This window comes from Truncatella angustata, assembly GCF_020726525.1.
Source record: "Truncatella angustata strain MPI-SDFR-AT-0073 chromosome Unknown BKA67scaffold_9, whole genome shotgun sequence".
NCBI classification, from domain to species: domain Eukaryota; kingdom Fungi; phylum Ascomycota; class Sordariomycetes; order Amphisphaeriales; family Sporocadaceae; genus Truncatella; species Truncatella angustata.
Window position 1 is genome coordinate 1,684,797 of NW_025763389.1, and position 23,253 is coordinate 1,708,049.

Below are 23,253 nucleotides of genomic sequence, written 5' to 3' on the forward strand. Positions count from 1 at the left end.
ATATACATGATAAGAGCCATGCATTTCTTCAATAACACCATCACTTCGTAAATGAGGCCCGCCTTCTGGGGTTATGACAAAGGAAATATGCACTTTGTAACGAGCGTCCATATGATCCTCCACTATATCCCCTAGTTCACCCACAAACTTTTCACAATATGCCGGTTAGAAACACCCTAGACTGGTGAAGAGCATACGTCATGATCAGATTCGAAGAAAGTAAGAAACAAAATCTGTCGTGTAAGTAGTTCCCCTTACAGCATCAAGGCGATTCCCACGACAGCACCCAGTCCGAGTCCCATCATCCCGGTTATGACACCCCCATCGTTGCCACTGCTGCCCGCTGGCCTAGGCGCAGTGTTGGGCGTGGCTGTCGCCGAGGCCGTTCCCACTCCCGTCACCGCACCCAGCGTCTGCGTGGTCGTGACATCGCCACTCACCGCCGCGACGATCACCGCCTGTCCGGTGACAACAGCCGTGTGAGCGGTACCGCCGCTGCTGCTGGCCGTCGTGGTGTACGTGACGGTCGCGGTGCTCGAGGGGCCCCTCGACCAGCCGGCGCCCCAACCGACCCAGCCGTTGAAACCTCCGTGGTTGTTCCAGCCGCCACCGGGGCCCGCGTACCAGGGCGAGCCGTCGCCGGCGCAACCCGTGACGGTGATGACGCCGCCGGTCCAGGTCTGCGAGCCGCTGTAGGCCGAGGCCCACTGGGACCACAGCGAGTTGTCGCCGTCGTTGTCGCCGCTCCAGCCCCAGCCCCCTGGACCACCGCCAGCGCCGCCGCGAGGACCCCACGAACCTGCACTCCCTGTTGACCAGCCGCCAGGCGCGCCCCAAGACACAGAGCCGCCAGGGCAGGTGATAGTCCGGACGCCCGTGCTGCCGGCAGAAGAACAGGAGGACCACTGGGAGCAAAGGGATGTGGAAAGAGAAGAGTAAGAAGACCAGGCGCTTGGTGTGGCAGAGCAGCTGGCAGAAAGGCAGCTGCCAATGACTGAAGCGCGGCTTGAGTCACAGTAGTCGGTCTGTGATGGCCAGTCGACTGATGAGGTGCTAGTCGCGCGGTCACCGAAAGCAGAGGAAAGGCAAGATTGCTAGGGCTACCATTAGTCATTGACTAGAGATAACATGGGGAACACGGCTTTGAGTTTTCCCTTATAAGGTGATACGATCAGCAAGCACGGGAATAATGGAAACATACCGCACAGCTAGGTGCTCCAGCCCACCATTGTGCGGCGGCTGCGGCTGGTGCTAACACCGCCGTTATGGTCGAGGACTTCATGACTGTAACTTTACACCCGCTTACCGGTGCTTTCGTTTATCTCTCCAGAAGAAGGCTGATACAGTAAACTTTTCAGGGCTGTAGAGTCAAAGTTCATATGTATGCCAGACCGATGCAAACAAAGTCAAAAATAGTTGTTGGACGGCCATGGAAGGACAAGCACATATACTTATATGGTTCATCCGAAATGATCGACCGGACTCTAAAAATGGTGCACCAACAAACATCAGATCTGATACACGGTCACGCTCGAGCCAGATTTGGAATGTCTGTACCACTTAGCAGCAGGCAACGTCATCACGAAGCGTACTCGGGGTGTGTGTGGCATAAACACAACAAATAGCCCTAAGCTTATCACAAAGTTTTGATGGCGAGGCTAATGTTGTCAAGATTACATCTGGACGCAAGGGCGAGGATGTTTGCTTAAGCTTGAAACAGTGGAACCCTCAATTGCGTTGTCTGGGGATATAGACTACACAAAAGCTGAAGGTGTGTCGCTAAGCGGTAATGAGGATCTGACAACAGGGAATGCTTGATTTCCAGAGAGGACGTTGCAGCTCATCAACGCACGGCGATCCACGGCCTTGGCTTATCTGCATGGGCGATTCTGATGGCTTATGGCTGAGCTCGAGCCGCGCGTTCAGACGTTCGGGGCCATCATGGATGTGTATGCGATGACATCGATGAGGAGTGTCGCATAGCTACCATTGTGGGGAGGCAGGGAGGCAGGATGGAAGCTGCAGGATCGGACAACTCTAACACTGATATCGGTCAGAGTTCGTGGTTGCTGCGGCAAAGCCCTGCCAATTGGAGCAAGTCTCGAACTGCAGTTTCGAACTCGTGGCTTTGTGACGCGCAATTCTGCATACGGTCGTGTAAGTCAATGAACTAAAAACGAGGTGTGAATAGAGTTTAATGTAAGCTTGGAGCGGGGGCTTGGGGTAGTCCGGATACGGGGGAGCTAAGTTACTGTAGTCGGTGCCGAAAAAACAAAATCCAATATACTCAGCCTCCACTTTCAATGTCTGCAGAAAGCGGTGCACTTTGTAACACGCACAATTGAGTCTTCTTGAACCAGGGTTTATGTAATCTAGCCATTGTGCAGGTCGGATTGACGAATTTTAAGCTGCCTAGCCGGATGGATCCAAGTAATGATAAGAAGCAGACAAGGCTTGGTATAGAGTCATAATACATCCAATCAATGGGCTGTGTGGGTAGTGATTATCTACAAGTTGTTGGAGACCGAGACCTGCATCGACATCAGCAGAATAAGAAGTGGTCGGCCCTTGTGTCTCGACTTTACCAGATGAATGCCTCTTGTTTTTGTTTATTTTTTATTCTGAATTCATTTTTGGCTACGACGTATACCCACAGGTTCACTCAAACGACTGTGGTGCAAACACAAGTTCACGAGAACAACAATATTTTACACGTCTTTCGTCTTAAAACCCTCCCATCCATTCTCGGCATCTATGAATAATGCCAGTCATTACCCTGTTCCACGTCCAAAAGCGTATGTCAATAGAGCACGCTCGCGTGCTGCTCTGTGGTGTATCCATCGTGTCATCCCTCCTCAAACTCCAAATCAATATGCAAACCGAGGAGCTCTGTAAATGGGGAACCCCTCAACACCTTACTGTGTCCCGTGTGCCGTCGCTGCAATCCCTACTCCTCCGTGTGTATAAAGTTTGCCAACAATCCCTCACAGAACGCCAAGCTCTACAAATCCCACTTCCCAATGCATCGCGCTTGCACAACACGTAGCGGCCGTCTGCTCTACAGCATCGTGCCGAAATCGTCCTCTTTAGGGATGGGCTTTCGAGGACTTCCATCCTCCGTGGCAGGTTTGCGGTGGCGGAAGGTGAAGCCGACAAACAGGGACTTGCCCATGTCATCGTCGCGATCAGCCATGTCCTCGAGGGCCTGTTGTTTCTCATGGACCTCCTTGTACTTGGCCATATCAGCTTCGTTGGTGAAGTCGTCAAAGTAGCCAGCATCCATTTCCGAGTCCAGCTCGGGAACGAAAGGCGCCTTCGTTTGTCTGAGAGTATCCCACTCCACTTCGCCGAAGTATTGGTGCTCGAAAATCTCCTTGATATTTGAAAACCGTTTGGAGCGCGAGTTGATGCAGCTGTGGGATGTTAGGCCAGGGTATATCAAGTAGACGGGGCGTGCCGTGAACTTACGTTGTGATGAAAGACCAGGTCCTGTTGCTCAGAAAATAGTTAGGATCCTCCCACACTGGGCGCTTGAGCACATCCTTCCAATGCTTCAAATTCCTCCAAGTCTCATCTGCGGTGGCGCCAGCGAAGGGGGGGAAGCCAGTCAGGGCCTCGAACAGCATGCAACCAAGACTCCAGTAATCGACGGTAAAGTCGTACTCCTCACCTCGCAAGACTTCAGGGGCCATGTAATCAGGCGATCCAACTATGGATTTGGCGTAATTCACATCCTTCTCTCGCATGGTTCGGTACCCGTCACGGCGCTCAGCTATGGACCTTTGGTCCATGGGTTTACCGAAGGGAACGCTGGTCGAAGATGCTTTTTCAAGCTTGACTCGCATGGACTCCACTCTTGCCGGTGCCAGCATACCAGCCGCGAGACCAAAATCAGTCAGCTTGATGTGGCCACTGGAGTCGACCAAGAAATTCTCAGGCTTGAGATCTCTGTGGATGTAACCGAGCTGGTGAAGGGCATCGACACTGCAGAACATCTCGGCAATGTAGAAACGAGCATGACGGTTGGAAAGAACACCGGTGTTGTTCAACAGGGTTCGGAAATCCCCGCCTGGTACGTATTCCATGGCAAGATAGATACTCTTGTCATCTTGGAAGGAGTACAGCAGACGAACCAGCCAGTCACTCTTGGCCGTGGTCAGGATGTCTCGTTCCGTGAGGACGTGGCGTACCTCGTCGAGCTTGAAAAGCAGCCTCTTGCTCATGACCTTCAATGCGCAGACCTCTCTGGTGTCCTTCTTCTGAGCAAGGTAGACCTGGCCGTAGCCTCCCTGGCCGATCTGTGTGAGGATCTGGAAGTCGCCGTGTCGGAGGCGGACGCGTCGTTTCCGCAGATTGGCACGCTCCCGCCCACAGTACTTCTTCCACAAGTCCTTGTAAGTTCCATCGTCGTTCTCGGGCGAGGGGTTCTCCTCTCTGAAGGCATTGAGACGGTTTTGTCGGGAGGCGACGTAGGTGATCTGGTCGAAGTAGTAGTCGAGAAAGTAGAGCTGGGTAACATTGACCATGCGGCGAACACTAGTCTTCTTGAGAATCTCCAGCTCCTCGGGCGTGAGGCCCCTGGTAGTGTTGAATCTCTTGTTGGTTGCGGGAGGAGCCTTGTGCTCGCGGAGCTGGTACAACGACTGTCTAGAGATGGCAGCTTGGTTGTGGCCGTATGGCGAGCCGGCCGAGTCGATTACGGGGATGCGCGAAGGCGGCGTGTTCTCCTGGCCGTGCTGCTTCAGGGGACTGCCAGGGGGGCCAAAATTGTTCTTGTGCACGACACTCGCGTCGCTAGGGGGGCCGAAGTAATCATCGTCAGCAGGCTGGAGATTACTCCGGACTGGCGACAAGGGAGAGGGGCCATTCCCCGTCTGTGGTCTCAATCTCAAGGGGCTCTCATTTCCATGGTTGGGGCCGAGTTTCATTGCATTCTCGAAGGCGACTGGGAGGTCGTTGGCGCCCGGAGGAACAGTCCTCTTGCTGGGGCTGCCTTGTGGGGTGTTGGCCGGCTCCAGGAAGCTGTTCCGGTTTGGAGTGCCAGGTCGTTCAGCCAGGGACGACTTGGACTCCTTGGCGGCGGTGCCGGGGAACATGTTGGCGATGAAACTGGCCATGGTGTGCGCTGAGGATGGAGGGAGAGGGATACGGACTGTGGGCTGGCCGCAATTGGGAGGACTGCTTAGGTCTACCGCGGGCCTTGTTTGCGCCGCTCAGGATGAACGGTAGTGCTGCGGTGCTGATGTACCTCAGGCAGGCGGACGACTGGATCAGCAGCAATGCTCTTTGGGGAGAAAGTGCTGTGGCAGGAGAGAAGCGGGATCAACGACCTGCAGCTGAAGAAAAGGGTCCAATTCGCCGATCTCTGGTTTGGAAACGATGCTTGCTTTAAAGACGATTTGAATGGTACGTGTCGGCAATGGTGGGGTTAATACCTGCCCAACGTCACAAAGTCAACATTGTCGCCCCGGCAGCGGCAGCGGCAATCAGTCCAAGCCGCAAGACCACAATGCAGAATCCAGATCCAATCCAAGATTACCCAGATTGCTTGTGGATCTCGAGAGCCCCCCTCAGGCCCCTCAGGGCCCTTAGGCACCTTGGGCGCCCTACAGTAGGTCCCTCTAGCGCGGGAGCACGCAAGGAACGTTTCCCGCCAAGGTTAGACTACTATGTAGCCTAGTTGACTTATGTAAGTTACATGAACAGCCCCGTGTTTAAACATTCCTGTTCAGCTGGAATTCCACATTAGACTAGACCAACTACGACTGAATCAAGTGCACTAAGGTTAGGTTACGTATGTATGCGCAGCCAAACAACCTGGGAAGCCTTTACCACAACAAAAGCGCGGGTATCCATTACAGGTAGATCGTCTATTTCTCTATCTATCTAGCTATGCATCGTACATATATGCCTATGCCACAGGTCGGCCGTGGAAAGTTCCCCAACAGGTATTCAAGCTCATTCATCCCTGAACACTTGCCGTAATTGCCCCGTGATCATGTAGCATCCCATAAGACAAACCTTTGTGTGTGCCGCTTGAGGGAGTGAGACTACTTACTAGTGCTGTTCGACCGGACAAAAGACTGTCCCCTCCACTCTCCGACTGGTTGCGTTCGTTGCCTCGAACCTCATGGTCTCTCACGGCCAATCTAGGGTGTTTGATCAACATACTGGTGGCCGGTAGTGTTGCAAGCAATTGGAAACTACTCTCTGTACCATCATACGACGATGCTTGTGGCACATGGGCAAGTTAGTGCGTAGGATATCAAAACAGGGACATTTCCCAACGGCGCAGGGGGGGGGGGGGGGGGTCGACGCTTTGTTGTTTACTTAATGCACCTACGGATCCGTAACTTACCTGACGGAGTACTGTACCTTTGTAACTTTAGTAGCTGAAGTGGTTGCTGCACAACATCAGCCCCGCCGCGCTGCAAGTCAGACCAGACCCACCGTTATCTTTCTTTGCGCCTTATCGCGAGAGCTTCAACTTTCCCACGCGACGTCATTTCCTGCTTCTTCTCGCCCTTCACCTCGCCAGCTCACCACTCAACATGCCGAAAGAGCGCAACTACAACCCTGTACAGGCTCAGCGGAAAGCCGACAAGGCCAAGGAGATCAAGAAAGGTAGGCCAACCGTCGCACCAGCACATCTCGCGACTTCAAAACGCTAATGTTGTTTTTCCTTTTCTTCCACAGGAAAGGCGCAACAAGCTGCCCGCCAGAATGAGAAGTTCGCCAAGCGAAACCCCGAGCGCATACAAAAACAGATCGATGACCTAAAGGCTATCGCGACTGGCGGTGGCAAGCTCACAAGCCATGAAGAATCCACCCTGCAGAGCCTCGAGCGAGACCTGAAGTTGGTGCAAAAGGCACGCGAAGCTCTGGGCGACCAAGCACCAACCTTCGGACGAGGAGCTCCAAGGCCTGCCGGTCAAGGCGTCTTGGGCAAGAGAAGGCGTGACCAGGACGACGTGTCCAGTGACGATGATGATGTGCCCCAGGACGTTAAGAGCATACCCATGCCACGAGATACGCCTCCGCCCATCCCGAAAGCCATCCTGGACGAGTGGTACGCGAAGAGGAGAGCTAAGCGAACCAATCCCAACGAGACACCCTTGGGCGACAGCAGAGGACGGCCAACGCCAAAAGGAGACAGGGAACCATCCGCCCCAGCACTTCCAGTGGCTGCACAAACCGTTTACGAAGCCAAACCCGTCATCCGCGACCTCAAGAAGGAAGCTGTCAGTGCGTTCATGCCGACTGTTGTGCGGAGGAAACTGGACAAGAGCAAAGGACAAGGCGGCCTCATGGAGCCAGAGGAGGCCGACCGCCTTGAGAGAGAAGGTTATCTTGGTACAGGCAGTTCTGCAACTACATCGGGACCCAAAACTGTTACGATGGAGGAGGTCGATGACGAGCATGAAGCTTAACCGCACGCCCAACACCTTCAGCAGCCATGTATTACCCAATCCAAGACCGGGCAGCTAGTACTATACTATGCAGCTTTAATACGACATGATACCCAGGGCCCCAAAATGTTAACCTGCACAAGACAATCTAAGGGCTTCCACCAGGTCGCGAGCTCAGCATCGTCACCAGGGCAGCTAACCTCCTCCTCACATACAATAACAGGATGTTGTTTCGATGGCTGGTAAAGGGAAAGTGGTTCCGCTGGCATGGGGAAGCAGTCTTTTGCACAATTGCTCTCACCGACGAGAAGGCCTCGCGAAAGTAATATTCAATATTACCTCATTCTTGGGGATCTTCTCGCAGCTTAATTCCTTTGCAGCGTGTTCGCCGCTACCATGCAGCATTGCATCAGGCAGAAATCAGTTAGCACTATTAATGTACGTAATGTGTTCCCCTATTGGAGCAAAGAGGTTATTATTCCCCCGCTCTCGCCATCACCGCGACGAGCCTCGGGTGGATCATCGCCTGTTCAGTGGGGTGCGAAAGGCGTACATATACCACTAACCCGCTCCGACCCCGGGCGGATACCGTTGGTGCTAATCCCGGTGGCTCATTCAAAAACTTTCGCCATGATTCGGTCATATGCGATATGGGTAGAATGTTGCGAATTGAATATTATAGTGGCTCACTTCCTGTTATCGGTGCACAGTGACGATTCCGGTTGGGTATACATTTAATTCTTCAGAAGCTCTGTCGCGAGTATTATGGATACAACACAACATGCGGCTCCTGAGCCGCGGGCAAGAGCAGCTATTAAGCTACCCCAAGATCGTTCTGATTTAGAGAGAGGACTCAGTCTGAACAACAATCCTGATCCTCAACTCTTTGTTGTTGGAGGTGAAAAGGAGCCGGATCAGATCCCCGGCAATACGTCAGATTCCACGTCTGATCCGCAAACTCTACTACAGGATGAGACGTATCCCGAGGGCGGTCTGGAAGCATGGTTGGTGGTGTTCGGGTGCTTCTGTGGATTGGTTGCATCTCTGGGGCTGATGAACTCTATTGCGGTTTTTCAGACATACAATGCTGCCAACCAGCTTTCAACCTACAATGAGGGTACGATAGGCTGGATTTACTCCATCTATACTTTCTTAGCTTTCGGCTGTGGTGTGTATATCGGCCCACTATTCGACAAGTATGGTCCTAGGTGGCTCTTGCTTCCTGGCACTCTCGGTATCGTCGCGAGCTTAATGATTTTGAGTGTTTGCACTAGTGAGTCCACGTCTTTATCCATTGTGAATGACTTTGCGGCACTAATGTGCCCCGATAGAGTACTGGCACTTCATCCTGGCATTTTCCTTGCTCAACGGCCTGTGTACCTCCCTACTGTTTACGCCCTGCTTCACTGCCGTCGGCCATTTCTTCAAGGCGAGACGTGGTCTAGCAACCGGCATAGCCAGCACCGGCGGCGGCGTCGGCGGCGTCGTGTTCCCACTCATCCTGCAGCGGCTCTTCGTGACGGTCGGCTGGCCGTGGGCCCTGCGCATCCTCGGGTTCGTGTGCCTCGTCCTGGCCACCACCTGCAGCCTGCTCGTGCACAAGCGCCTGCCGGCCGCCCGTAATGCCTCGCCGCACCCGGACTTCCGCATCTTCAGGGACAAGGCCTTCCTCTTCACCACGCTCGGCGTCTTCCTGCTCGAGTTCGGCCTCTTCATCCCCATCGCCTACATCTCCTCCTACGCCCTGCACGTCGGCCTCGGCGACGACTTCAGCTTCTACATCCTCACCATCCTCAACGCCGCCTCCGTCTTCGGCCGCCTCCTCCCGGGCTACTGGGCGGATGTCATCGGGCCCTTCAACTCGAACATGCTCTCCGTCTTCGTCACCATCGTCGCCTGTTTCGGGGTATGGCTGCCCGCGGGACACACGCTGCCCGGCATCGTCATCTTTGCCGTCTTGTTCGGATTCGGCACGGGAAGCAACATCTCCATCACGCCGGTTTGCGTGGGGAAGTTGTGCCACACGCAAAACTATGGAAGATACTACGCGACGTGCTACACGGTCGTGAGCTTTGCGTGTCTTATCGGCATTCCGATTGGTGGCAGTGTCGTCACGGCGTGTGGTGGGGAGTACTGGGGCCTGATCGTGTTTACGGGACTCACGGAGGTACTCAGTCTGATCAGCTTTCAGATCGCCAAGGTCGTGAGCGTGGGCTGGAGCCCTTGGATCAAGTTCTAGAGGGGTGAGACCGGGTTCAAGGGGGGGACTAGGACAACGGCCAGATTATAGACACCACCAGATGCTTCGAGCTAGAGGTTTTGTTCATGGTGTACGTGTAATATTGCGCAGGTGCGTGATAGATACACCGGCTGGCTCGTCTCTTCTGCTCATTGTCTGGTAAAATTACAAAGTTAACAAAACCCTCGGCAGTTGAATTTAACAGTCCCTTTTTTGAAAACGTTATCCCCCATTTAAACATTCTGCGGTACTCCAAACCCCATAAACGCTGGGCTTCGCCAAGACCGCACATGACTGTCATTTCCATAAGACCGACCGCATGATGGGAGCAAGGCCTCGATGCATTTTTCTCGCACGTGTCTTCATTTTCTCATGACCAAACTCCCAGACACGTGCTGCTGGTCCAGCTTCTCCCCCGAGGTGCTGGTGTTGGCCGAGTGGATCGTGTCCGCCACCGTGTCGACGTTCTCCTCGACGACCACCGTGGTGATGACGTCCAGGTGGATGCAGTTGTCCGGGACGGTCTCACCGCCGCCTCCTCCCGCTCCTCCCCTCAGAGATTCCTGGCTGGTGTTGCGGGACACGGCGCGCTTCCTGCGCGTCGCCCCGCCCGTTTTCCACCACCACCACGAGCCGTCGCCTGCCGCGGCGGCATGGCTGCGCTGGGTGCCCGGCCCATTGATCCATACCATGTTACCGTACCGGCGGGACGTGGGCGTCCGGATGAAGGCGAAATCGTCGAGGCCCGTGTTGCGCATGTCTTCCGGGGTGGAGTAGATTATCGTGGTCGACCAGAGGATGGTGTTCCAGAAGCCGTTGGTGGCTAGCGTCAGGCCCGCGATGTAGTAGTATGTCGCGCTTGGGCTACCTCCACTGATAGTGATGAGGCGAGCTATTGCCAAGGGACTCGTACACAGTATATATATGAACGGGTACACTAGAAAAGCGGGATGGTGGCCCGAAGGCATGTTTCCTCCGTGAGATGCGAGCCTTCCGGGAAGATGTCGGGAGGATCTGTTCTCGCTGTAAAGAGACCAGAAGACGGCACTATAGAGAAGGATCGTGAGAGGAATCGAGCACAGGATCCAGGCCCATTCGCTCCACAGGCGCGCCGACGAATACGTGGCATTGACCCAGCACTACTTTATTGTTAGCAGTTTATACTCTTGACGAAGATGGGAGTTCGTGTCTCACCCATGTATTGGCTCTAACAAACCAACCTCCTACGGCCGCACCGTTGTTGGTTCGTATGATCCCAGCAAACGTCAGGCAGAGTACCAGTACCCAACAGAGCGCGATCCAGATATGCGTGAGACACTGAGGTGGCCGCCAGCCTCGCACGACAGACAAGTAAGTGTTGACAGAAATGGAAATTAGAAAAACACTGCTGGACAAAACTCCAATAGAGTTGAGCCAGCCTTGGGCCCAGCAGGTGGTAGTGCCAACATATATCCCATCACGCATTACCCACTCAAGATTGAGTGTGTACCCGAGGGCTGTTTGCATTTCTGCGAAGAGTAAGTGGTAAATGAAAAGCGGAAAAGGATTGCAAGCCTTCTCTTTGGATGATAGCAGTGTTGGCGGTCTCTGCTTCGAGTCTGCTTCAAGTTGCTGAGATGATGAACTGCGGAGAGGATAGTGCCGAACTGGAAGATCCAGGTTGTTGAGGTCGTTCATTGTAGCATGTGCTCGAGTCGGTTGGCGCCATCTCGCAGTATTACCGGCCACGAGCTTGTATGATAGAAAAAGAAAGAGCGTAGTGGTTGAGATGAAGGAAATCAAGGCAGCGGTTCCAACAGCAATGAGTCCAGTCCGATAAGAATTTGGTAAGGGAGAAAGTGTATCGCTGTCACGTGCCAGCTTCCCAAAGTCGTCCTGGTCATCCATCTTGTTCGAAAGCTCCCCTTCCGCCACGAGGCCTTTCGAGCATAGAAGTCTTCGAGTAATGTACTGAAAAGCCGTTCAAAGGTAGTAGCTTCGACGATCTTATCTTTCTGGAGTCCAAACTCTAGTAGTTTTATCGGAGAGAGTCAACCCTAGCAAGCTTCCATGTGCCCCTTCAGTCCTGCATCGTGTTTGCTATTTGCTGTGCCTGAAATCAGAATCCTAAGCACACGCTCATCCCTCGCCTCAGCGTCGCGTGAACTTACCAGTAGGATGGAAGATTATCGACCGGGGCCAAAACCGTTTCAGTGAAGGAATTGATTTTAAAAAGCGGCAATATAACTCGATCATGAGACTGGCCACCGATGCGGCAGCCTCTGATTCCTTGCGATCAAGTTCTAGAAGAGAACGATTTGGCTTTTGTTTGAACACCAATACATACCGCAAATTTAATGATGATGGTAGAAAATGAGGCTAACTCAGGCTTCAGAAATATGAAACAACCAAGACCGGTTTTCGGGGTATCGAATAATGGTTCCAAATCTTTGGGTGCGGAAGCTGCGAGAATTAGTTTCGTAGTTTGCTCCCGCTCACGCCTTACATAGGCTCTTTCCTTGTTAAACCAGGTACTTGCTTCAGAAAAAAGGGTCACACCATTGTGCAACCTAGATTTCAGATGGGAACAGCTACCTGGTTCTGTATGACCACGTTAGCCTCTTGACTATACAATTCAACGAGTCAACTACCTGACTCTGGTTAGACCCTATTATACACTAGCAACCATAACAAAGGACTGAAATTATTCCATACTGTCGCGGTCGGCACCTGCAATTTTCATCGCCATTAAATGCCAGTCTGACCCTTTGGTGATTGTATCGGAAAAGTTCATCACTGATCAATGGAGACGTGACTCCAAAATACCTGACCAACGTGTTTACACCTAGCACAGGACATGTGATAGTCTATTCCGTGCTGCCAAATGATAAAAGAAATTAAAAATAAAATAAAATAAACGACCCATAGTAGACTCGCTTATAACAATCATAAGTCGGCTCCACGATTGGCTCATCGTAAACAATTTGCCGATCACTGCGATCCAGCACACATTTAATTATCTGCATATTTTGAGCCCAACCTTTTTAGAAACATGCTCAGTTCAGCAAGCTCGGTTCTAGATATGCGTCCTCCCTCGCGGGCAGACTGCCGCATTCGCTTCAACTTGCAAGTAAACCCACGTTTTCGTACGCAAGGCGGTTGGATGGTGCTTTATCCGGGCCTTTTCGAAGCGTGTGCACGTGTGCTTTAGAATATCCCCATGGTTAGTACCGCCAAGTTGTGCAGCACGTCACACCAGGGAGGTGTCCGACGGGAATCTTTTGGGGCAAACAAGCCGGCAGAGAATCTGCAAGCAAAAAAAAGAAAAGAAATACCAGCTTACTAGCGATAATGACGATTTAATAAGTGAGCAGAGTAGGTCATTTTGTTAGGAACTCAATACGCCATCAAACTCGAAGCGATCCACCATTGAATTACCAAACAGAAGTCTGGACACCAGTATGATTCGGTCGAGAGCTGGTCGTTGCTGGATTTGCAACAATTGATTTCGTTGGTAAAGCAAACGCATATGATGGCCTTTCAGAGAGCTGGCCCAAAACTATTCATAGAGTATGTCTATCATGGATTGAATAATAATACTGTTCCATATTGTGCTTATTGGCAACAGACGTAGTCCGAGCATATCCGTCGCCACAGGCGCTTGGGCTGAGTCTGTATTCGTGGCGAAGGCTATTATGATATATCTAATTAGAAGGCTACAAGGGCGATGGGCCAAACTTTGTGAGTGGTCAACTACCAACTTGGAATCAAACAGGGATTCAAGGTATCTCATAGAAGGCATGCTGTCGTGCTATATGGAATCACACGATGTTATTTACATGCTGCCGATGATATAGAGCTATGGATAACCAGAAATTCCTCTTGATTAACGGACGGTCTACTGCTCAATCCGCCCTGTTGCATTGGCAATCATGTTACTGATAGATTCGTGGATAGGCAAAGAACCCAGATGGCTCTATAGCAAGGACGGGATCCCCCATATCATGACTAGAAGATTCAGCGCCGTTTGCGATCCAGCGAGATCAGCAGGCTACACACTAGCAGAAATATCGAACCACGCCAAGAAAACTTCGTCTCAAGGCCACCTTTATATGCACCTTTGAGCAGATCGAATTGAGAGTCTACCACGAAAAGGTCATGAAGATTGTAACAAGGCCATCAGCACAACCGATTCATATCGAGTCTTAGCAAATCGCACCTGACCTTTTCGTTGACCAGCAGACCCAAAAGTATACCGTTCATGAATAAGTCTCGACCATGGACGAGTCTCAGCCATAAGCGAGTCTCAGCCATGAACTCTCTAGATCGCCGACATCTTTATCAAGGATTATGGAGTGGCAGGTAGTGTTAAATCAATCCATCAAACCCTTATCTCACAGGTTCATATTTCGAACTTGGGCTGAAAGTTGTTAATAATCATAGTCTCACACTAAGGACGGGGAGTCATCCGGGCATCACCATGTATGAAGAGTAGCAGCAGTTCCGCCCCAATGGGAATTGCCGCGTCACTAGAAGCAATAGCCATGGGCCCGGGATCCGGGGAAGTACTTTTAGTTAGCTCCAGCGGCTTCGCGAGGCACTGCTGTGCCGCAACGGAGATTTGGTCAGGACGAGGCCACCGAGACAGAAACGAGGGGATCCAATCGAAATCTGGGGGTGGTTGTCTCTAACCCCCATGGTTGACAATTGTCGAACATATTGGCACGACCTCCTAGATTTGTGGCTGGAAGCTGTCACGTCGTTTAAAATGTGGGGGAAACTATGGATCATAGGAGGTGATCGTAGTGAGAAAGGCTGATCGTAGTCAGAAAGGCTGAATCGTAGTGAGAAAGGCGTCGAGGTCTAGCACACACTAAAATACCGGGGACTACTTTTTATCAACGTTCGTCAAGGGGCTTCCTTACTCAGCTGCCGCAACAGTTCGCGCCGTCCCATAGTCTGTTGCCCCTAATTACTGGCGCAGCGGAATACTGGACATACTATCCTGTGTGAGACATTGAGCTCTGTTAATGACTATAGCCAGTCATGACAATTAGGTGGTTTATCGCGTTAAGGGTGTGCAAGGTTCCATATTCACAACTTGGCAGCTGGAGTCGTAATGTAGATGGAGAGCTCGTCAGCAGTTTTGCCTGCGCTTTGGCCGCGAGTCAGTAACCTAGGCACAATCCAATCTCCACAAAGCCAGCGGTTTTCCTAGGCCAGTGAGCTGAAAGCAGGTTTCTCGATCCCTGGACTCGTTATTCAATAGTTCAGGGGGGAAATGGAAAGTAAGAGAGAGAAGAACGAACGTATGCATTTTGCTTGCTTGATTGTTGATGGAAAGGGAGGGACGAGCACCGTTTATCCCTGAGTAGGGGTCTCGTGGCGGCAAGCAGGCGTGTGGGTGTGAATAGGTTTTGTTCTAGCAGCGCCGGGCCGAAAGGTTCGTCTGTAGGTTGGCGAACTCAAAGCCTTGAATGATGGGTAAAAGTGCTGGCCCGGGCAGCTCAGATGGTGCCTCGCGTCCGATCTTTTGAGCTACTTGGCCCATATGTTTTCTTTAGCGTTGCTGTCGATTTGACAGGCCTAAATAACGACTTACGAAAGATTCCACCTTTCATCTTTTAGGCCATAAAGGCCTGTTACAATTGCCGGCCGGAACCCATGTAGTGTAACCGGGAAAAGCAAATCTTCGGAGAAGTGTCGAGACTTATAGAAGAACACTCCACTCATGCCATATATGTCTCCTTGTATAAGATTCCGCATGACAGATCGCAGCACTTATAAGATAAAAAGTGGCATCAATGCACGACTGTAACCCAGGATGTCGATCCGTATCGGAGCTGGAAACCTTTCCAGGTTAGCCTGGGTGTATGAGACAAACCCAAAGGCCAGGCGCTTGTGTTGACGCTAATCGTGCTAGGCTGAGTGAGAGACGTTCATATCATGAAGACGGAACCAAAGAATCAGGTAATCAACGTAGTCAACAGGGATGCGGACGAAACTCAGTTACAGGCATGGTGTGTACTAATGGCTGATCACACCTCAAAAGATATGGCTGCTAGGGTGTTAATCTCATCCCCACGTAGGCTTTCCCATCTGCAGGTAACTGACTAAACCCTACACAGGCTTTCGACCTGATGCACAACTACACATAACCTCTCTGATTGCCAGTCACCTCTTTTACGAGACTGTCACTTCAGTTGTTCAAAATGCTTCAAGTTCTAAAGTAATAAATTAAAGAGCGCATCCCGCGTCGCGATATCTTCGATTATTCGACGGCATGAGAAGTGTGCCAAATACTTGCCGGGCTCAATGATCCTTAGGCTCTGACGATCTTTGTTTAGTCAACGCGTATTATCGCAATGGATTCAGCATCTCAAGCGCCGACCAACACTGATCAATCAAGGTCATCAGCAGTGTTGGTAGTCTTGATAGTGGGCACCGTGCTTTCCACTCTAGCGGTGCTTGTGAGGGTATACTCGCGCCACATACTTCTGCACTCTTTTGGCAAAGACGATACAGTCATGGTTATGGGTCAGGTAAGCTTGAGCTTCGGAATATCGCTTGGGGGAAAAATACATATTACTAATTCATGTTATAATTTAGTTCTTCCTCCTTACGACAGCAGTCGCGATGGGTATTGGTATGAGTGCAATTTCCTACAAATGAGCCCGACCCTGACTCAAGTACAGAATACCATTTCGGCATGGGAAAACACCTTTCAGAGGTTCCAGATGAAGATTATGTGCCGTACATGAAGGTTTGTTCGATCCATTTTTGGTCAATGGTCGCCATTAGGGACTAACAACGTGACCCCCAGGCCTTCTTCGCTTCAACCATCCTGTATAGTTTTGCAATTTATCTTGTCAAAATATCCATCATGTTACAGTATTGTCGAATATTCCAGGATACCCGTTTTTATCGATTTTACTTTTACATAACGATCGGCTTGTCGTGTTGGACCGTGTTGATGTGCCTGTTGCTTCCCTTCATTTGTGTACCTATCCAACGCTTCTGGAATCATGATACCCCAGGAACCTGCCTGAATATCTTAGCACTATGGATGGCTGTCTCGGTTATAAACATGGTGACAGATATAACCTGCTTCATCATACCTATACCCCCGCTCCTGACGTTGCGGATGCCGACACGCACGAAGATACTGTTGGCATTCATCTTTGGCTTGGCTCTCTGGTAAGAGTTATTTTGCAAGCTTTCATCCCTTCAATTTTGATCAATTGTGACACCTGCTCACTATTTGCCGGCAGTCCTTGTATAATCTCCGCCTACCGCATCACTACACTCACCGCCACAGCACACTCGACCGACTCGACATGGGACAACGCAAATACGGCAATGTGGTCCTTTCTCGAATTGAGTATTGGTGCAATCGCTGCCTGCCTACCTACTTATCGTCCTGTACTATCAACACTAATGCCGCGGGTTTTCACTCCGTCGAGCCATTCAGGCAACATGCGCACTGATCCTCCGACCCACCAGCAGGGTTTCTCTTTACAAACAAGTCATAGCAATGTGCGGAAGAGCAGGTACGACACGGAAAGCACACGCGGTTTGGGCTTAGTGGATGCGAATGATCATGGATATAGTACTTTGGAAGAAGAGGAAGCTGTTTCGACTCGATCGGTCAGCTAGGCCTCCGTTACAACACAAACTACGTTCACAATTGACCACAGTAAAGACCGCACGAAACAGACTTGAAATGCCAGGATAACTATTAATCCAGCATACGATTTTACCATTCCAAAAACCGTATTCGGAATCTCCCCCGTCCGGAGCTTTTCTAGGCTGTATGTGTTATGCACGACCATTTATAGCTGGCAACTACCTATCCACGCCTTGGCTGTTACCCTCTATAGCCTCTGCATCCCAGCGTGTGAGGACTTTCGTCGCCCAATATGACTACAAATATAACAATGGATGCGATGGAATAACGTAGACCAGATTCAAGGAGTTCCTGTCGTGGTATGGAATATTTGGCTTAGCCCGGTTGTTCAGATTCGTGGTAAGTCATCTAACCTACTAAACCAGTTAGGGAGACCTGCCTTACATCATTATTTAGCAAGTGTGTCGGTTGTAAATTGTTGAAGCGATTGTAACCGTGTGTCGCATTGGTATAAGTTTCCATTAAATGATTTATTAACTTCTATCAAAAGTCATCTCTGTGACTGACAGGGGGTTGCCAATCTTTTGTTCAATCCGACTATAATTACACCAAGTCCGCCGGGAAGCGGTCCCGCGCGGGATGTAGCACGCCCCGTTTAGACGTGCTTACATAGCAATCTTATAGTGCCAATCAGGGCCGAAACATCACGTTTCGATATAATGTACGTATGTTGCCATCATTCGCATGAACACTCCATAAGATATTCATCAATCAAGACAATATTGCGGCAGGCCTGCAAACACGGCATTGCGTGCGTGCATGCGCGCAGAACATTTTCCAGAACCTGATGGAAACGAGACATTAGGGCAATCTTTAGAAAGATCGCTTAGATGCCGAGAATAAACTTGAGGAATTGTTGGACGTGTCGGCTCCGACACAAGAAGTGTGACGAGGCCCAGCCAACCTGCCGAACATGCGCAGATCTAGAGATAACGTGCTACTATAGCGAAGCCCCACCAGAATGGATGGACGACGGCAGCAGGCAAGAGGCCATGGTCGAGCAACTCAAGGCCGAAGTTAAGACCAAGGCGCATCAACGGCGTGGTCGGAAAGCTTTGCAACGTATTGGGGCCGACTTGCACTGCGCATCCGGGCCCGTCAACTCGATATGTGGCAGCTCTCCACCTCCAAACAACCCATTAGGTCCAAATGAGCGGCCCCGAACGTCTAGCCAGCAATGCAGTATCCCAGCTTCCGAACCATCACTTATCCCCCCTGAACCAAGTACCCTGTTGCCCCTGCCGAAAACGACGGACTCCGATGTTGGTCTGGTCATTGCCTATCTGGACTATGTCGTCCCACTGCTGTTCCCATTCTACCAACCACCAATATCTGCAGGGGGTCGGGCATGGCTTCTGGCAGAAATAGTCCGAAGCGACGCCTTCCGTCTTCACACAAACGCTCTAACATCACATCTCTTATCCGTGATCCCCAGTCGGCCGGAGATCATGATGCCCTGCTTTCAGTTATATTCATTGGAAAACACACAGAGCCAAAGAAGCATGGCTGTCGAGCACCTCCAAGATGAACTGGAGGATTTGAAGCGACGTGGTGCCCACGACAATCTCCGCCGAAGCACTTCAGCGATCAACAGCATAACCCGTCTAATTGACATAGAGAGAGTCCTGGCCAAGGAGGATGTGTGGCAAGTCCATCTTCGCGCGGTGCTCGGTGTTCTCGACGACATTCTCCGACAACCTGCTAGATTCGAAGTTTCCACCTGGCTAATGGTCCTGGGACAACTTTCCCAACCACCACATTCGACTGAACATCAGACGTGGAGTGCTCCACGGGCATCTTTCCGATTCTCAGCGGCAAATCTTGTGGTCTGCGACATCCTCGCTAGCACTTCTCTGGAACAGCCACCTGTATTGATCAACCACTACAGGAACCTGCTGCATCACGACGACAGAAGCAACGCGGACACGAGCACTTTACAATTGTCAGACATCAACGGCTGCCAGAACTGGGCCATGCAGCTTCTCGGTGAAACTGCCGCCCTCGACGCGTGGAAGAAGGAGCAGAGGAGGGCCAGCGGCGCCCCATATGCCGAAGCGCTCCATCGCCGCGGAGCGGGCATCCAAGCCAGGCTGCAGGATGGGCTCGCCCGCCTCGTCCAGTCTCCAGAAGAGTGCGGCGGCGTCATGGCTCTGGATACCGTAACCGCGCGGCCCGCTCCCCTGGGCTCCCTCGTCACGCGCTTGTGGGCACATGCCTCGCTTGTGTATTTGCACGTGGTCCTCCACGGCTGGCAGCCGTTCAAAGGCGAGATACGCCGCGCGGTGTCCCAGGGCATCGACATCCTCGACGAGCTATCCCCCACGATCGCGCATCTGCGGACCCAAGCCTGGCCCATCTGCGTCGTCGGGTGCCTGGCCACAGAGCAGCAGAAGGCCGTCCTTCGTCGCCTCTGGGACAAGCTGGGGCCGTTGTCGGGATTCGGATCGATCAGTATCGTTATGGAGATTCTGCAGCGTGTCTGGTCTACCAGGCCTCTCTATGACCTGGATCGTTGGGATATATCAGCGTGCCTGAACGTGCTGGGCCGTAAGGTGTTGTTAATCTGACCTTAAAAAGGGACCGGGGGTAAAAAGTTTGTGTACAGAAAAGCCCCCTGAAGGTCTGAGGACGGATCCATACTCGACATCCCTGACATTGGCGGGCATGCGCACTGTCATCGAAGGTGACCTTGGCGACTAAGCTATCGCGGTGCCAGCTGTGTCGAGAGGACTCTGCTGTCGCTACGTGAAACACTCGAGATGTAAAGATTCCACATAAAGCTGTTGCAACTACTCGCCAAGAACACCAACCTGGATTGGCAGTCGTCGCGTGGATGGCTGGAAGCCGCCTCAGAAATGGACGATATTAGGATTTGCTACAATGCACCACACGAAAAATATGCAGTTGATCATAAAAGGCACCGGCCCACACCTCAAACTAAGCTTAAATTTAGCTTGATTCTATATTACATCCATGTTCCTTGGACGTTCTATGTTGATCTCATATCTGTGGCTCCACTGTGGCTCCTGCACAGGATCATGGCAATTTTGTGCTTGCGCGAGTGATCTCTCATCTGCTGGTAAGGTTTTAACGATGAATTCATAAGAAAGTTGCATCACACATGTCCAGCTCAGGCCATGACACCAGACCTAGAACGGGATCATAAAGCGCTCTGCTTGTGAGCCATCCGCACAGTCGTGCTTGCTATGTGAGTGCGTATTGTATGGACTGGATCATGGGTAGACGCCACAGATTCGGCTCCGCTTGTTTTTAGTATAATAAGGAATGGTGCGTTGATGGTACACCTAGTAACACTGGCTATATGGCTTTTAGATTTGGGTTACTCGCCGATGGTTGGCGCTCTATTTGCTGCCTGCCAGTCTCCAAGCTCTTAGCGGCAGGCTCTGTAGGTGCAGGACCCTAGGACGGATATACAGAAGGAAAGTTGTAAGTCCGACGATAACACAGATAATGTTGACGATGTAGTAACCATCCCGGAGCATCTCGCAGGAGCCGCCTCCATTCTCACACAGCTCCTTGTCACCTTGCACAGAGCAAGCGAACGGCGCTGTGACCAATGGAGACTTGAGTGTGGAGGTATCGATCTTGGTGGTGGGTGGATGGCATGTCGCCTCCGTAAAGTAGTCCACCAGGCGGAGAACAAAGTACTTTGGGAAAGTGCCGCCCAAGTTCGAAACGCTGTGGGTTGATTGGTCAGTTGGGCACCTGTCGCGCACAAGAAGTTTTGACTTACGTTGCAAGGAGTGTCATGTAAGTGCCACCAATGACGGGGTCAGCTATTCTCGCGTGGAAAGCCGACACAGCCACGAACATGATGGTGTTGGTAAATGTAGAGAAGATGTGGCTGAAAATGACCGAAAGCAGATACCAGGAGGTGACACCGCCGGCAGGGAAGATTACTACAGTAAACTGGGCGACTAGAGCAGCAACCAATCTGCCCATGAAACCCCAACACCAGAGTCGCATTGGGGTGTACTCCTGCGACCACTTGCCCACGTAGTAACCAAGACCGATTTCGAATGGGAAATCGATCAGGACGGTCAGAGCCATATTCTCCTTTCCGAAACCCTTGTCCAGCAATTTCAAGTTGGTGACACCGTCGTTGGCTTGGAAACCAATTTTGGCGATCAAGTGAACAATGATAATGGTCTGGATGTTCTTGAGTTTCAGAACTCCCCACATGATCTTATAGACGTCCCAGATGCCATCCTCGTTCTTGGTCTTCTCTTCCCGCTTGAAGACAGCAAGTCCGATGGTCACCAAGATGTAAGCCCATCCCCAGAAAGTCAGGTAGCCTCCCAGGCTCAGCAGACCAGTCTCAAGAGGTTCGGATCGGAAGTACTTGTTGGCAAAATCTGCGGAGTTGAAGGCAAGAAAAACGGTATACGACATGAACTGGCCGGCTGTGAGGCCGACGGTCTGGGCTGTCGAGGCGTAGGAAACGTTTCCGGGCGTGAGAAGCGTCAGAGCCCAGCCGTCGACGGCGATGTCCTGAGTTGCGCATGTGAAGACCAAGAAGAACCACCAATAGGTGAAGTTCCAGATGGTTGGGCCGCCTGGCTTGCCAGTTGTAGACATCCAATCTTCAATCACGGAACCGAGTACCAACATGCCCAGACCAGAGATGAGTTGGATAGGCAGGATCCAGCTCTTTCTCCTGCCAGCCTTTGGACTCCACCAAGCATCAACGATGGGACTCCACAGCAGCTTCAGAGAGTACGGGTATCCAGCCAAGCTGAATATGCCGATCTCACCGTAGGACAAGTGCTCTTTCAAAAGAAAGGGCACAGAGCCGTGCGCAAGCCCCATGGGGATGCCCTGGAGGAAGTACAGCAGCACGAGAAGGCCAAAGTTCTTCTGGTCCTGCTTGGGAAGCTCCAAGAAGCCGTGGTTGTTGACAGTGGGTGTCTTGGGGACGGGGTCGTCCAGGGTGAAGGATTCGCGGGCCATGAGGTTCCCGGTAACTTGGCTCGAGTCGATCTTTTGCGACGTCTTCCGTCGATATTCCGTGTTGTCCATGTTGCCGTTCTGAGTACCTTTTCCACGGGTACCCGTCGAGGTCGAGATCGAAAGCTCGTCTCGAATCGGCGGTTTCGAGCGGCGTGTTCGGACACTCATAGGTGAGGTGAGCAAGGTCCTGGAGGGTTCGAGATTGGATCGCTAGCGTGATGTTGTAACCGCGCGGAAGTTTAATCCTAGACACCAATACCGGGGAGGGAGGGACTGATTGGCTGATGGATTAGGAGAGATAGTTGTGTAACTGAAGATAAAAACAGTTCTGCAAGGCTTGTTTGCGCGAGGCAGCGAGAGAAGACGGCTAATCCCACACTCGAACGGGCAAGTATACTGTGGGTTGTCGAAGATTATTTTAAGGAAGATGTAGCCTTTAGGCGAGGCTGGACCGAAATTCACAAGTGAGCGTTGTGACTGGGACAAGTTAAGCCAATGACCGGTGGACAGAAGAATAAAGAACCACTGTGGCCTTTTGATATGGGTAGCTAGTGTGGTGGCAAAGAGGAGCCTCGTTTGTGTTTGGTTGAATCGGAAGAATGGGAGGTTGCCAGTGACCAACCCATATGTACAGAGGAGGGTAGATTTCCAATCGCGTCCCCTCTCTCTCCAGTCTAAGTTATCATGAACATGCTCAGGGCCCAGGCTTGAATCGCCTCGGGCCCCATATCGAAGAGGACAGCGGTGCATTCGGTGCATTCCGACTTTTCGCTAGCATGGCACAGCGGACTAGAGGGGACCCGGGCCCCTGAAAGATCCGATCCGCTCAGGGGGTTCGCTTCTGTCGTCTCCATGATGAAGCGCTAAGCCAGACAAGAGTAAGTTACATACGGGTCCGTAAATGTGCTGCATCACACGAAGGAACCCCACCATGGCTGATAAGATAGCTATGTTTTAACGGTTAGTCA

General features: G+C 51.7%; 8 protein-coding genes across 8 annotated transcripts; 4 read left to right on the plus strand and 4 right to left on the minus strand.

Moving 5' to 3' along the window:
• Nucleotides 1–126: 126 nt before the first annotated feature.
• BKA67DRAFT_424607 (uncharacterized protein) lies at nucleotides 127–1,695 on the minus strand. Its single transcript, XM_046096831.1, has 3 exons — nucleotides 1,307–1,695; nucleotides 1,202–1,251; nucleotides 127–1,094 (listed from the first exon to the last, which is right to left on the minus strand). The coding sequence occupies exons 1-3, from the start codon at nucleotides 1,377–1,379 to the stop codon at nucleotides 255–257; spliced, it is 963 nt and encodes a 320-aa protein (XP_045953551.1). The 5' UTR covers nucleotides 1,380–1,695; the 3' UTR covers nucleotides 127–254.
• A 1,363-nt stretch (nucleotides 1,696–3,058) lies between these two features.
• Nucleotides 3,059–5,117, minus strand: BKA67DRAFT_524651 (serine/threonine-protein kinase sid2; the record flags this gene model as incomplete). The annotated part of the gene is made up of 2 exons (XM_046098599.1): nucleotides 3,059–3,413; nucleotides 3,469–5,117. The coding sequence occupies 2 exons, from the start codon at nucleotides 5,115–5,117 to the stop codon at nucleotides 3,059–3,061; spliced, it is 2,004 nt and encodes a 667-aa protein (XP_045953552.1).
• Nucleotides 5,118–6,551: 1,434 nt separating this feature from the next.
• On the plus strand, nucleotides 6,552–7,430 carry BKA67DRAFT_663392 (WW domain binding protein 11-domain-containing protein; the record flags this gene model as incomplete). The annotated part of the gene is made up of 2 exons (XM_046108176.1): nucleotides 6,552–6,624; nucleotides 6,697–7,430. The coding sequence occupies 2 exons, from the start codon at nucleotides 6,552–6,554 to the stop codon at nucleotides 7,428–7,430; spliced, it is 807 nt and encodes a 268-aa protein (XP_045953553.1).
• Nucleotides 7,431–8,174: 744 nt separating this feature from the next.
• Nucleotides 8,175–9,648, plus strand: BKA67DRAFT_595183 (major facilitator superfamily domain-containing protein; the record flags this gene model as incomplete). The annotated part of the gene is made up of 3 exons (XM_046105133.1): nucleotides 8,175–8,300; nucleotides 8,379–8,682; nucleotides 8,741–9,648. 3 exons carry the CDS (start codon nucleotides 8,175–8,177, stop codon nucleotides 9,646–9,648), a joined length of 1,338 nt encoding a protein of 445 aa, XP_045953554.1.
• Nucleotides 9,649–9,829: 181 nt separating this feature from the next.
• BKA67DRAFT_684555 (uncharacterized protein) lies at nucleotides 9,830–11,535 on the minus strand (the record flags this gene model as incomplete). The annotated part of the gene is made up of 2 exons (XM_046108997.1): nucleotides 9,830–10,787; nucleotides 10,843–11,535. The coding sequence occupies 2 exons, from the start codon at nucleotides 11,533–11,535 to the stop codon at nucleotides 10,011–10,013; spliced, it is 1,470 nt and encodes a 489-aa protein (XP_045953555.1). The 3' UTR covers nucleotides 9,830–10,010.
• A 4,715-nt stretch (nucleotides 11,536–16,250) lies between these two features.
• Nucleotides 16,251–17,699, plus strand: BKA67DRAFT_581484 (uncharacterized protein). Its single transcript, XM_046103917.1, has 3 exons — nucleotides 16,251–16,390; nucleotides 16,451–16,824; nucleotides 16,899–17,699. Exons 1-3 carry the CDS (start codon nucleotides 16,337–16,339, stop codon nucleotides 17,281–17,283), a joined length of 813 nt encoding a protein of 270 aa, XP_045953556.1. The 5' UTR covers nucleotides 16,251–16,336; the 3' UTR covers nucleotides 17,284–17,699.
• Nucleotides 17,700–17,709: 10 nt separating this feature from the next.
• BKA67DRAFT_581486 (fungal-specific transcription factor domain-containing protein) lies at nucleotides 17,710–20,236 on the plus strand. Its single transcript, XM_046103918.1, has one exon. It carries the CDS (start codon nucleotides 18,145–18,147, stop codon nucleotides 19,879–19,881), a length of 1,737 nt encoding a protein of 578 aa, XP_045953557.1. The 5' UTR covers nucleotides 17,710–18,144; the 3' UTR covers nucleotides 19,882–20,236.
• Nucleotides 20,237–20,688: 452 nt separating this feature from the next.
• BKA67DRAFT_507304 (acetyl-CoA transporter 1) lies at nucleotides 20,689–22,453 on the minus strand (the record flags this gene model as incomplete). The annotated part of the gene is made up of 2 exons (XM_046097148.1): nucleotides 20,689–21,013; nucleotides 21,069–22,453. Coding segments are annotated over 2 exons (1,710 nt in total), but the record flags the coding sequence as incomplete, so codon positions are not given.
• Between the last annotated feature and the right edge of the window lie 800 nt (nucleotides 22,454–23,253).

Coding starts and splice junctions, on each gene's coding strand:
- BKA67DRAFT_581484 (XM_046103917.1), top strand. CDS start 16,337: ATGGGAAAACACCTTTCAGAGGTTCCAGATGAAGATTATGTGCCGTAC. Junction 16,391..16,450: donor ATTATGTGCCGTACATGAAG/GTTTGTTCGATC, acceptor CGTGACCCCCAG/GCCTTCTTCGCTTCAACCAT. Junction 16,825..16,898: donor ATCTTTGGCTTGGCTCTCTG/GTAAGAGTTATT, acceptor ATTTGCCGGCAG/TCCTTGTATAATCTCCGCCT.
- BKA67DRAFT_424607 (XM_046096831.1), bottom strand. CDS start 1,379: ATGAACTTTGACTCTACAGCCCTGAAAAGTTTACTGTATCAGCCTTCT. Junction 1,252..1,306: donor AGAGATAAACGAAAGCACCG/GTAAGCGGGTGT, acceptor CGGCGGTGTTAG/CACCAGCCGCAGCCGCCGCA. Junction 1,095..1,201: donor CTGGAGCACCTAGCTGTGCG/GTATGTTTCCAT, acceptor TGGTAGCCCTAG/CAATCTTGCCTTTCCTCTGC.
- BKA67DRAFT_581486 (XM_046103918.1), top strand. CDS start 18,145: ATGCCGAGAATAAACTTGAGGAATTGTTGGACGTGTCGGCTCCGACAC.